Source organism: Schistocerca nitens, chromosome 10, assembly GCF_023898315.1.
Source record: "Schistocerca nitens isolate TAMUIC-IGC-003100 chromosome 10, iqSchNite1.1, whole genome shotgun sequence".
In the NCBI taxonomy this organism is placed as follows: domain Eukaryota; kingdom Metazoa; phylum Arthropoda; class Insecta; order Orthoptera; family Acrididae; genus Schistocerca; species Schistocerca nitens.
The window spans coordinates 173,567,079-173,579,932 of record NC_064623.1 but is presented as its reverse complement, the minus strand read 5'-3'; the positions used below and the strand labels follow the sequence as shown (position 1 = coordinate 173,579,932).

Sequence of the window (12,854 nt, the reverse complement as noted above, 5' to 3'; positions counted from 1 at the left end):
TGAGTATCTCCGTAATGTTGTCGCATTTACCAGATCACTCTGTGGCACAACGATCCACTTTTAGTTGTATCTTCTCCATTTCTTATTTTAGTCCTACCTGGTAAGGGACCCAGAGTGATAACCAATACGAATCGGCGGTAGTAGTGTTTTGTAAGCCTCTTACAGTGGCAGCCTCCGTACCAAAAAGTAGTCATCGTGGCTGACTGACTCAGGAGGGCCCTGGTTCAGTTCCCGATAACGCCAGACACTTCTCCTCGGTGGGACGTCATCCAATGAGCCCTGTGACGTCACATGAGACGCTGTTTGAGTACTTGAGTGAGCAGTTGCAGCTCCATGGTCTGCTAAACCAACAACGGCTCTGAGAGCGGTGCGCTGACCACGGGCCCTCTATACAGCATCCAGATGATGCCAGTGGATGAGGACGAGACGGTTGTCGGTCGGTCCCGACTGGCCCATCTGTGGTAACTGCGATGGAGCTTTTCTCCCGTAGATGATTTCAGTTCCGTTCGGTTTCTTTCAGTGCAATTGAGCCTGCTATCAGCTTTTCCTAGTCTTTGATTTGTGTGATTTTTATCCTTCAGATCTCACTAGATGGTTCGTCAATTTCGAAGTCGAAACAGTAAGGTGTCTTTCCGTCTATTTATGCGCGGTATGTTACATTTACCTGCGTTTACGGGAAATTGCCACTTCCTCCAGGAATCTTCGGAGCTCTCCAGGTCTTTCCACAGTTCAGTACAGTTTTACGGGTTCGTAGCTTCCTCACACAGCACAGTATCCCATGCGAACAACACTATTGAGGTTGCGACATACTCCACAAGTAGCTTTATGATTCAGTTCTGAAATTCCTCTAAATAAAAAATGGTTCAAATGGCTCTCAGCACTATGGGACTTAACATCTGAGGTCATCAGTCCCCTAGAACTTAGAACTACTTAAACCTAACTAACCTAAGGACATCACACACATCCATTTCAAATTCTAAAGGAGGCAGTGTAAAATACAGGCAGCGGAAGGCTACTTACAATTTGTACAGAATGAGATGGCAGTTCTCACAGTTGAGGGGCACGAGAGGGAAGCAGTGGTTCAAATGGAGTGAGACAGGGTTGTAGCATCTCCGCGACGTTATTCAGTCTGTTTACTGAGCAAGTAGTAAAGGAAAAAAAGAAAAATATGGAGTAGGAATTAAAGTTTGGGGAGATTAAATAAAAACTTCGAGGTTTGCCGCTGACATTGTTATTATGCCAGAGACAGCAAAGGACGTAGAAGAGCAGTTGAACGGAATGGACAGAGTCTTGAAAGTAGGATATAAGATGAACATCAACGTAAGCAAAACGAGGGTAATGGAATGTAGCCGAATTAAACCAGGTGCTGTTGAGGGAATTAGATTAGGAAATGAGACACTTAAAGTAGTAGACGAGTTTCGCTATTTGGGAAGCAAAATAACATGATGGTCGAAGTAGGGAGGGCATAAAATGTAGACTGGAAATGGCAAGAAAAGCGTTTCCGGAGAAGCATCGATTATAGATTTAAGTATCAGAAAATCCTTTCTGAAAGTATTTGTATGTAGTGTAGCCATGCATGGTAGTGAAACAATGGACGATAAACAGTTTAGAGAAGAAAAGAATATAAGCATTTGAGATGTGGTGCTACAGAAGAATGCTGAACATTAGATGGGTAGATCATTAAAAAGTGTGGAGGTACTGAATAGAATTGGGGAAATAAGAAATTTGAGGTACAATCTGACTATAAGAATAGGTTGTTTGCTAGGACACATTCTGAGGCATCAAGGTATCGCCAGTTTACTACTGGAGGGAAGCGTGGAGGGTCAAAATCGTAGAAGGAAACCAACAGATGAATATAGTCAGCACATTCAGAAGTATGTAGGTTGCTGTAGTTACTCGGAGATAAAGAGGTATGTACAGGATAGAGTAGCATGGAGAGCTGCGTCAAACCAGTCTTTGGACTGAAAACCCCAAGAACACAACAACAGTTTATCTCGGAAAAGCATGATAGTTATACTAATAATTCCTTGCCTACCTGTTGGTTCTTATATTCCCACACCAGAATCGCGCTGTGCATAAGCTGCAACAAGGCTCTCAAACGGAAACTTTTTGACCTTTCCTTATATTTCATGGAGATTAACACCTGTCTTAAGAGGCATGAAATGTTTTCTGCGCCAGGTTTATTTAGTCTACTCTGAACGAAGTCAACTACCCTATTCGTGTGCACCACATGCATTACATCCATCAATCACGTCTGGAATTGGCTCATTCCCGTAACTGACAAACTTGGGATTTATTCCTGTGAACAGAGAAATTTAGGAATACACGTCACGTAGTCAGCCCACTGGCTTGTGATCTTTGTTATGTGTTCCCAAATACTAGTTGATGCAATGTACGTGGCATCTCTAACCACTGTACCTGGTTTCACAAAAAAAAAAAAAAAAAAAAAAAAAAAAAAAAGACCTATCTGCCTACTACTTTCAGTTTTTCTGTCGATGTTTATTTGACACATTATCCCTAACAGGAATGTTTCTATCATTGTAAGTATGTTCCAACTCATAGGGAACCACATGGAATTCAGTTGTTCATACACAAAGTGTGAACAATGCGTGGTTCAGCCATAAATGGCCAATTGTGCTTTCCGGATACTATACTAATGGCCATTGAAATTGCTACACCATGAAGATGACGTGCTACAGACGCGAAATTTAACGGACAGGATGAAAATGCTGTGATATGCAAATGGTTAGCTTTTCAGAGCATCCACATAAGGTTAGCGCCGGTGGCGACAACTACAACATGCTGACATGAGGAGAGTTTCCAACCGATTTCTCATACACAAACAGCAGTTGACCGGCGTTGCCTGGTGAAACGTTGTTTGATGCCTCGTGTAAGGGGGAGAAATGCGTACCATCACGTTTCCGACTTTGATAAAGGTCGGATTGTAGCCTATCGCGATTGCGGTTTATCGTATCGCGACATTGCTGCTCGCGTTGGTCGAGATCCAATGACTGTTAGCAGAATATGGAATCGGTGGCTTCAGGAGGCTAAAACGGAACGCCGTGCTGGATCCAAACGGCCTCGATCACTAGCAGTCGAGATGACAGACATCTTATCCGCATGGCTGTAATGGATTGAACAGCCACGTCTCGATACCTGAGTCAACAGATGGGGACGTTTGCAAGACAACAACCATCTGCACGAACAGTTCGACGACGTTTGCAGCAGCATGGGACTATCAGCTCGGAGACCATGGCAGCGGTTACCCTTGGCGCTGCATCACAGACAGGAGCGCCTGCGATGGTGTACTAAACGACGAACCTAGGTGCACGAATGGCTAAACGTCATTTTTTCGGATGAATCGAGATTCTATTTACAGCATCATGATGGTCGCATCCGTGTTTGGCGACATCGCGGTGAACGCACATTGGAAGCATGTATTCGTCATCTCCAGGATGGTATGGGGTGCGATTGGTTACACGTCTCGGTCACCTTTTGTTCGCATTTGAACAGTGGACGTTACATTTCAGATGTGCTACGACCCGTGGCTCTACCCTTCATTCGATCCCTGCGAAACCCTACATTTCAGCAGGATAACGCACGACCGCATATTGCAGGTCCTGTGCGGCCCTTCTCGACACAGAAAATGTTCGACTGCTGCCCTGGCCAGCACATTCTCCAGATCTCTCACCAATTGATATCGTCTGGTCAATGGTGGCCGAGCAATTGGCTCGTCACAATACGCCAGTCACTACTCTTGATGGGCAACTGTACCTGTACACGCCATCCAAGCTCTCTTTGTCTCAATGCCCAGGCGTATCAATGCCGTTATTACGACCAGAGGTGGTTGTTCTGGGTACTGATTTCTCAAGATCTATGCACTCAAATTACGTGAAAATGTAATTGTTGTGGACTGGCAAGACAGCCAATCCACTATGACAGGTAGCCGAAAGGCACGCGTTTAAGTTCACGCAGGATGGCGTGAGGTCTGGAACAGGACAAGGTCTTTATAGTAGGAAAAATAGTACGTAGCTTCTGGAATACTTAACTTTAATCCATAATTGGTGAACATCGGTCTGACGGTACATGCATCACAAGATAAATAGCAATTGATAATGGCGCCTTGCTAGGTCGTAGCAAATGACGTAGCTGAAGGCTATGCTAACTATCGTCTCGGCAAATGAGAGCGTAATTTGTCAGTGAACCTTCGCTAGCAAAGTCGGCTGTACAACTGGGGCGAGTGCTAGGAAGTCTCTCTAGACCTGCCGTGTGGCGGCGCTCGGTCTGCAATCACTGATAGTGGCGAGACGCGGGTCCGACGTATACTACCGGACCGCGGCCGATTTAAAGGCTACCACCTAGCAAGTGTGGTGTCTGGCGGTGACACCACAGTAATCACATATCAGTTCTAGTATAATATGTTTGTCCAATGAATACCAGTTTATCATCTGCATTTCTTCCTGGTGTAGCAATTTTAATGGCCAGTAGTGTATGTTCCAACTCATAGGGACCCACATGGAATTCAGTTGTGCACAGACAAAGTGTGAACAATGTGTAGTTTAGCCATAAATGGCCAATAGTGCTTTCCGGATACCATATCAAACAAAGAATACTGCATGGAACCTCAAAAGTCTGTGCCACGTTACAAAATGGTTCAAATGGCTCTAAGCGCTATGGGACTTAACATCTGAGGTCATCAGTCCCCTTCACTTAGAACTACGTAAACCTAACTAACCTAAGGACATCACACACATCCATGCCCGAGGCAGGATTCAAACCTGCGACTGTAGCAGCAGCGCGGTTATAAACTGAAGCGCCTAGAACCGCTCGGCCACAACGTCCGGCACACGTTACATCGCAGTACGCTACATCATACAGAAACTTGATAAATGTTATAACCAGGAATAACACAATAACCTCGTCAGTCTGGTTTATTAAATCACAAATCACTTTTTAACAATTATGTTAGCCAAGCGTCTACCCAGGCTCACACTCAGAAGTAATGCATAATTAAGTTTGGTTATACCAATGTCCAAATGTGCATAGTGGGGTGCGCGTCCCGCAATTATTCCCAAGTCCAGTGAAGTTCAGTCTCTCCAAGTGAAGTCGCTAGATTTCCGCCGAGCAGCCAGGTAACCTCGAGTGGTGCGGCGAGTCATCCACAAGCAGCTGGAACACGGCGTACTGCACTTCCCGATGAGAACTGTCGTTTGCGGCGGCGGCCGGGTTTATACTGTATAAGGCTTGCTAGTTAATGGAGCCGTCGGCTGGGGTCGCTGTTTTCCAGGGCAAACCAATCGCAATGTTTCCTGGCGTAGCCAATTGCTGGGTGCTGACAAACGCGCGCGCGCGAAGGCGGCCAGCGATGGTAGCCGCGAGCCGCCCGGAGAAGTGCGGCCAGCGATGTATTTCTCGGCCACGTAAGGGAGCGTGCGTGTGAAGACGGCCAGCGATGGAAGCAGCGGGCCGCCCAGAGAAGTGCGGCCAGCGATGGAGCGCGTTGTTCGGTGTTTGTTAGAAGTGGTGTATACCACCCTCGCCCTTTTCTGTTGCAGGAAAGCACCGACGATGGCCAGCTTTCCGGGGATCGACTTCTCGCCGATCCCAGAGGCTCGGTACGACGACGTCATCAAGCACCTGCGGGACAACTTCTTCGCCGACGAGCCCCTCAACTGCTCGGTGCGGCTCTGCCAGCCTGGAGAACCACACGCCGAGCTGGAAGAGCATGCACTCAGCACGCTGAGGGACAGGCTGTCTTGGATGGCCGCGGACACAGACACCGGGCAGGTGAGCCTCCGATGCTCTAACAAAATCCCGAGAGCGTGCGGATGAGAACGGCCCGAGAAACATACAGTCGACATGCAAAAGCATCAGCTTCCGTGTATGGCCTTGTACAAAACTGTTGGGTAAGCGAGCATCGTTTTCGGAGCAGCATCTGCAGAGGGTACAGATACACAGAGAATCGTAGGCAGGGCTGAAAAAGGTAAAGGCTCTTCTGGATGGCTCTGTACACAGACGCTGGCAGATGACGGCAGTCAGATGAAGGGCGGGATGAACGGGTTTCTCTCGAAGCGGTGGACTCAGCCATTGGGTAAGTGAGCGGCTAGATTCACGTTTACGTGAATACGAAGTTCGTATATGGAAGCCCACAGGAATACAAGATTTCCAGGGAAGGTGTACCACTAGGCTCAAATTTCTTTCAGATCATCAGCCTTCTGACTGGTTTCATCTCTAATCCCTCTCCTTGCCAATAGTACTTGTGCCCTTTCTTCAGTTATCTTTCAGCTGCACTCCAATCTCTCCCTATTCCTACGGTTTTTATCGTCTGCTGATCTCTTTATAACTGTGGAAGCTATTCCCTGAGGTCTTAAGTCCTGTCATCCCGTCCTTTCTTCTCGTCAGTGTTTTCCTTTCTTTGATGATTGATTGGAGAACCTCCTCATCTGTTATCTGTCCACTTCATTCTGGACATCCTTCTAAAGCACCACATCTCGGACCATTAAGTTCATTTCTTTTCCAATTTTCCCACAGTCCATTATTCATTAACATAAAATGAAGTGCTCTAAACTTACATTTTTAGAAATTTCTTCCTCAGATAAAGGCTTGTGTTGGATACTAGCAGACTTCGCTTTCCCAGGAACACCCTCTGCCGGCCGCGGTGGCCGTGCGATTCTAGGCGCTTTAGTCCAGAACTGCGGGACTGCCACGGTCGCAGGTTCGAATCCTTCCTCGGGCATGGATGTGTGTGATGTCCTTAGGTTAGTTAGGTTTAAATAGTTCTAAGTTCTAGGGGACTGATGACCTCAGACGTTGAGTCTCATAGTGATTAGAGCCATTTATCCTCCTTGGTTCGTCCGTCACGTGTTATTTTACTTCCAAGGTACTAGAAGTCCATCAATTTCGATGCTAAGGCAATCGTTAGTCCTATTTCTGGTACATCTCAAGCTTTCGTCTTTCTTCGCCTTACTTTCAAACCTTTCTCTGTACTCATCATACTGTTTACTCCGTCCAGCAACTCCCGTAATGTTTTTTTCATTTTCAAAAAATGGTTCAAATGGCTCTGAGCACTATGGGACTCAACTTCTGAGGTCATCAGTCCCCTAGAACTTAGGACTAGTTAAACCTAACTAACCTAAGGATACCACAAACATCCATGGCCGAGGCAGGATTCGAACCTGCGACCGTAGCGGTCTTGCGGTTCCAGACTGCAGCGCCTTTTCATTTTCAAAAAAATTGGTTCAAATGGCTGTGAGCACTATGCGACATAACTTCTGAGGTCATAATTCGCCTAGAACTTAGAACTAATTAAACCTAACTAACCTAAGGACATCACACATATCCTTGCCCGAGGCAGGATTCGAACCTGCGACCGTAGCGGTTGCTCGGCTCCAGACTGTAGCGCCTAGAACCGCATGGCCACTCCGGCCGGCTTTCATTTTCAACAAGGATAGCAGTGATATCAGCGGATCTTCTCATTGATTTTCAGTCTGAATTTTGATACCACGGTTGAACTTTTCTTCAACATTCTTCCATAGCATCTTCTTCGTACCGAATGGACAATGTAGGTGAAAGTCTTCATTCCTCTTGTGCACCGTTTTCAACCCGTGCTTTCCATTTTTAGTTTTCCTTTAGTGAAATGAAATGATCGTATGGCATTGTCAATCGGGAGGTCCCATTCGGGTTCGGCCGCCAAGCGCAAGTCTTATTTCAGTCGACGCCACATTGGGCGACTTGCGTGCTGATGATCAGAATGAAATGATGATTATGACAACACAACACGCAGTCCACGAGCGGAGAATCTCTCCAACCCGGCCGGGAACCGTACCCGGGCCCGCTGCAGGCGAGACAAGAGCGTTACCACCCATCTTAGCAGGCGGACTTTTTGTTTAGTAAAGATACCTGATGGTTTTCTTGTATACTGGGCGTTGTAGTGTAATAAATATGTAATGTACTGAATCGACTGTGAGAAAGCTAAGTGGCGAAGACGTTATCTGAGAGACTCTATGATAATTATATCGTTGACTCGGAATACTACTCTCTCTGTGGTTTACTCGTAACTAAGGGTAACTAGAGTTTTCTGTTCGCTTCTCTTGATATTATGTGGAGAATTGTGCAAGAGACACAATAAACCGTTATTATTTCATGAGAACAAAGTTGAGCGTCACGACCTTTATTAGTTCAAATGGTTCAAATGGCTCTGAGCACTATGGGACTCAACTGCTGTGTCATCAGTCCCCTAGAACTTAGAACTACTTAAACCTAACTAAACTAGGGACAACACACACATCCATGCCCGAGGCAGGATTCGAACCTGCGACCGTAGCAGTCGCACGGTTCCGGACTGCGCGCCTAGAACTGCGAGACCACCGCGGCCGGCCCTTTATTAGTATTTTTGGAAGTATTGAAATAGCAGAATTGTTTCAGATTGAATGCGACGTGTACGGGAAGAGACGTGGACAACAGCACTCGAACCTGCAATCTCACGTATGAATAGTTCCTAAAATTATCCAGCCGTCTCTCCCAAGACTCTTCATACGCGCAACAAACAGTAATTCCTTGAACAGCACTATCAGAGACAATTTTATCACGTTGTTATGACCTTTTAATGCGAGCATAATACATCGACAACACACAAACAAAACATAGACAAACACATAAACGAATCTACCACAGCGTCCCTCTTAAGAGTCATCGGGCGTATTTCCTTTGGTATATTGGCAGATACTTCCAATTTCTTTTTGTGTAGTTGGAGTCATCCCAAACAAATGTCGCTCATCAAGTCTTTCATTGGATGCCTAGTATGGACGGAAACAGTCGGTTTCTTTCCTGTTACAAACAAAATCACCTTTATTGTGAAATTTTACGTGCCCATCCGACAGAACAGTCCCGAATTAGTCTGCGCGGTATTCCCTTTCCCGAAACGCGAAGAATAACCGGTACTCCAGTAGCCACTGACCAGCGCTGCTGCATGGCCGTGGTGTCACTGACTTGTAAGTCATTTTCAGCCAGGTGTCCGGATACTTTTTATCACATAGTGTATCAACTCACCACGTCCTAAAGCAAACCTGATTGCATCCTCATAGTGGTGCTAATATTGCCATTCTTGTGCGACTGGCGCGAAATTTGAATAGACGTCATCTTTCAGACGTAGAAACACGCCTGCCAACTTCCGTTTATGTCGCACAGTGTATAGTTGTTTTGTTGTTCCAAACCTCCTACATTAATTTGGACGAAAAGTTTCGTAACAAGGCCCCCGGAGTAGACAACATTCCATTAGAACTACTGACATCCTTGGGAGAGCCAGGCCTAACAAAACTCTACCATCTGGTGAGCAAGATGCATGAGACAGGCCAAATTCCCTCAGACTTCAAGAAGAATATATTATTCCAATCCCAAAGAAAGCAGGTGTTGACAGATGTGAAAATTACCGAACTATCAGCTTAATAAGTCACAGCTGCAAAATACTAAAGCGAATTCTTTACAGACGAATGGAAAAACTAGTAGAAGCCGATCTCGGGGAAGATCAGTTTGGATTCCGTAGAAATGTTGGAACACGTGAGGCAATACTGACCCTACAAATTATCTTAGAAGAAAGATTAAGGAAAGGCAAACCTACGTTTCTAACATTTGTAGACTTAGAGAAAGCTTTTGACAATGTTGACTGGAATACTCTCTTTCAAATTCTGAAGGTGGCAGGGGTTAAAATACAGGGAGCGAAAGGTTATTTACAATTTGTACCGAAACCAGATGGCAGTTATAAGAGTTGAGGGACATGAAAGGGAAGCAGTGCTTGGGAAGGGAGTGAGGGTTGCAGCCTCTCCCCGATGCTATTCAATCTGTATATTGAGCAAGCAGTAAAGGAAAAAAACGAAAAGTTCGGAGTAGGTATTAAAATCCATGGAGAAGAAATAAAAACTTTGAGGTTCGCCAATGACATAGTTTCGCAACTGCCAGAGACAGCAAAGCACTTGGAAGAGCAGTTGAGCGGAATGGACAGTGTCTTGAAAGGAGGATATAAGATGAACATCAACAAAAGCAAAACGAGGATAATGGAATGTCGGGTGATGCTGAGGGAATTAGATTAGGAAACGAGGCACTTAAAGTAGTAAAGGAGTTTTGCTATTTGGGGAGCAAAATAACTGATGATGGTCGAAGTAGGGAGGATATAAAATGTAGACTGGCAATGGCAAGGAAAGCGTTTCTGAAGAAGAGAAATTTGTTAACATCGAGTATAGATTTAAGTGTCAGGAAGTCGTTTCTGGAAGTATTTGTATGGAGTGCAGTCATGTATGGAAGTGAAACACGGACGATAAATAGTTTGGACAAGAAGAGAATAGAAGCTTTCGAAATGTGGTGCTACAGAAGAATGCTGAACATTAGATGGGTAGATCACATAACTAATGATGGAGTATTGAATATAATTGGGGAGAAGAGGAGTTTGTGGCACAACTTGACAAGAAGAAGGGACCGGTTGGTAGGACATGTTCTGAGGCATCAGGGGATCACAAATTTAGCATTGTAGGGCAGCGTGGAGGGTAAAAATCGTAGAGGGAGACCAAGAGATGAATACACTAAGCAGATTCCGAACGATGTTGGTTGCAGTAAGTACTGGGCGATGAAGAAGCTTGCACAGGATAGAGTAGCATGGAGAGCTGCATCAAACCAGTCTCAGGACTGAAGACCACAACAACAACAACAACAGTGGTGCTAATAGCGCCATTCTTATGCGACTGGCGCGAAATTTGAATAGACGTCATCTTCCAGACGTAGAAACGCGCCTGCCAACTTCCGTTTGTGTCGCACAATGTATAGTTGGTTTGTTGTTCCATACCTCCTGTATTAATTTGGACGAATAGTTTCGCAACACCTCGTATAAATCGTGTACGCATCGTATTTCAGTGCCTTCTTCATTATTTTCTGTGAAGCACGTTTCATTATACCACACGTTCTTGTAACGTTCTGGCCATGTTGCTTCTTGGATGTTTCTTGTTTCAGAAGGTTCTACGGTTGCTACAGTTCCGTTACATGCACTTGAGAGTCAACTGCGTTGTTAAAGAAATCGAGGCCTATAGCCCGTTTACCTTTGAAACCAAGTGAATATTTAGATCCAGATAACCCTGAGCAACATGCGTGAGTAACCATTCGCAATAGTGTTGTCGTTATGTATAATACGTAGGTTATAATGCTTCCATCGCTCTCATTTTGTGTGCTCGCTTACGTAGCAGATTCAACGTATTCTGCATGCCGTTCGTTTGATGTTTGTAGGGTGGATAGACCTCCGTGACTTCCGTGGACTTCTTAAAATAATCTCGTGAACACGTTCAATATTTTCCGGCCAGTAGACTTTCTTTACACGGTTCCCTTTGACGTTAACGACTGATTCTGTTGCTCTAAATTTAGTGATCAGTTTCTGCACAACACTTTTTGCAGGAGTAGCTGATTTTCGATAAATAACGTGAACCTCTCGTTCAGCGTTTTTAACGGTAACGTCCAAAATATGTTTCAACAATAAAAACTTTTTGTTCGATTCCTGTAGAATTGTACTCACAACAAGCTTCAAACAGACTACTGAGAACACAGCAGTGATAACTAAATCGCGGGTCTAGCGTTAAGAAATAACAACACTCTGATAGCTTCAAATATGACTTTAACACGTGGCCTCTTTCGTCTTGGCCACTGCGTGTAATATGCTGTACAAAATGGTTCAAATGGCTCTGAGCACTATGGCACTTAACATCTGTGGTCATCAGTCCCCTAGAACTTCGAACTACTTAAACCTAACAAACCTAAGGACATCACACACATCCATGCCCGAGACAGGATTCGAACCTGCAACCGTAGCGGTCACGCGGTTCCAAACTGAAGCGCCCAGAACCGCACGGCCACACCGGCCGGCTTTGCTGTACAATAATCTTGAAATTCGTCCACTGATGTCCCACATGTTCAGGTCCAGAGACGTTGTTGATTGACGCAATTCCCGCCCTGTCCGCAGGTGGTGGGGGTGGCGCTGAACGGCGTGTCGCGGCGTGGCGACCTGGCCGAGGCGCAGGAGCGGCTGGCCGCTGTCTCGGACGACAAGTTCCGCACCATCTTCGGACTTCTGTACGGCGTCAACCGCCGGCTGGACCTGTTCGCAGCGCACGGCGTCGACCAGATCTTCGAGTGCCGCATCCTGTCGGTGGACTCGCGGTATCGAGGTCGCGGTCTAGCCAGGCGCCTGCTCCAGCTGAGCGAGGGGACAGCCAGGGAGAGAGGCTTCAAGGTGAGTACTCTTCTGACCACCAGCGTACCTAGGTGGTACTGTAGATAAGCGAGGGAGTCACTGGAGAGTAAGTCTTCGAGATTAGTACTGGACTGTGTTTGTCCCACGACACGATTACCAATGGAGTACTGGGGGTCATCGCGAAATGAGGCTTCAAGTTAAGTACTGGGCTGCCTAGATCCAACAGTGTAGTCATCAGTGAGGTATCAGCAGTCTACGGTAGCTCAGTAGGGGGGTCACCGCAGAGCTGAGTACTGGGCTTTCCAAATCCCATGGTGTAATCACCAGTGGGGTATCGGGGATCTGCAGTAGCTCCATCAGGGGGCCACCGTGAAACGTTGCTCCAAACTGAGTACTGGGCTGTCTAAATCCCATGGCACCACTGGGGTATCGGGGATCTGCAGTAGCTCCGTAAGGGGGGCAATGTGAAAAATGGCTCCAAGCTGAGTACTGGTCTCTCTAAATCCCATGGCGTGATCACCACTGGGGTATCGGGGATCTGCAGTAGCTCCATCAGGGGGCCACCGTGAAATGTGGCTCCAAGCTGAGTACTGGGCTGTCTAAACCCCATGGCATGATCACCACTGGGGTA

At 46.2% G+C, this 12,854-nt stretch overlaps 1 protein-coding gene across 2 annotated transcripts in view; it reads left to right on the top strand.

Annotated features, from left to right (window-relative positions):
- The first annotated feature begins 5,568 nt into the window (after positions 1-5,568).
- The window catches only part of LOC126210509 (arylalkylamine N-acetyltransferase 1), a 59,841-nt gene continuing 52,555 nt past the window's right edge, over positions 5,569-12,854 (top strand). For both annotated transcript variants that reach the window (XM_049939756.1, XM_049939755.1), the window contains exons 1-2: positions 5,569-5,787; positions 11,993-12,262. In XM_049939756.1, coding sequence (XP_049795713.1) covers positions 5,569-5,787; positions 11,993-12,262 — 489 coding nt within the window. The remainder of the gene's footprint in view (positions 5,788-11,992; positions 12,263-12,854) is intronic.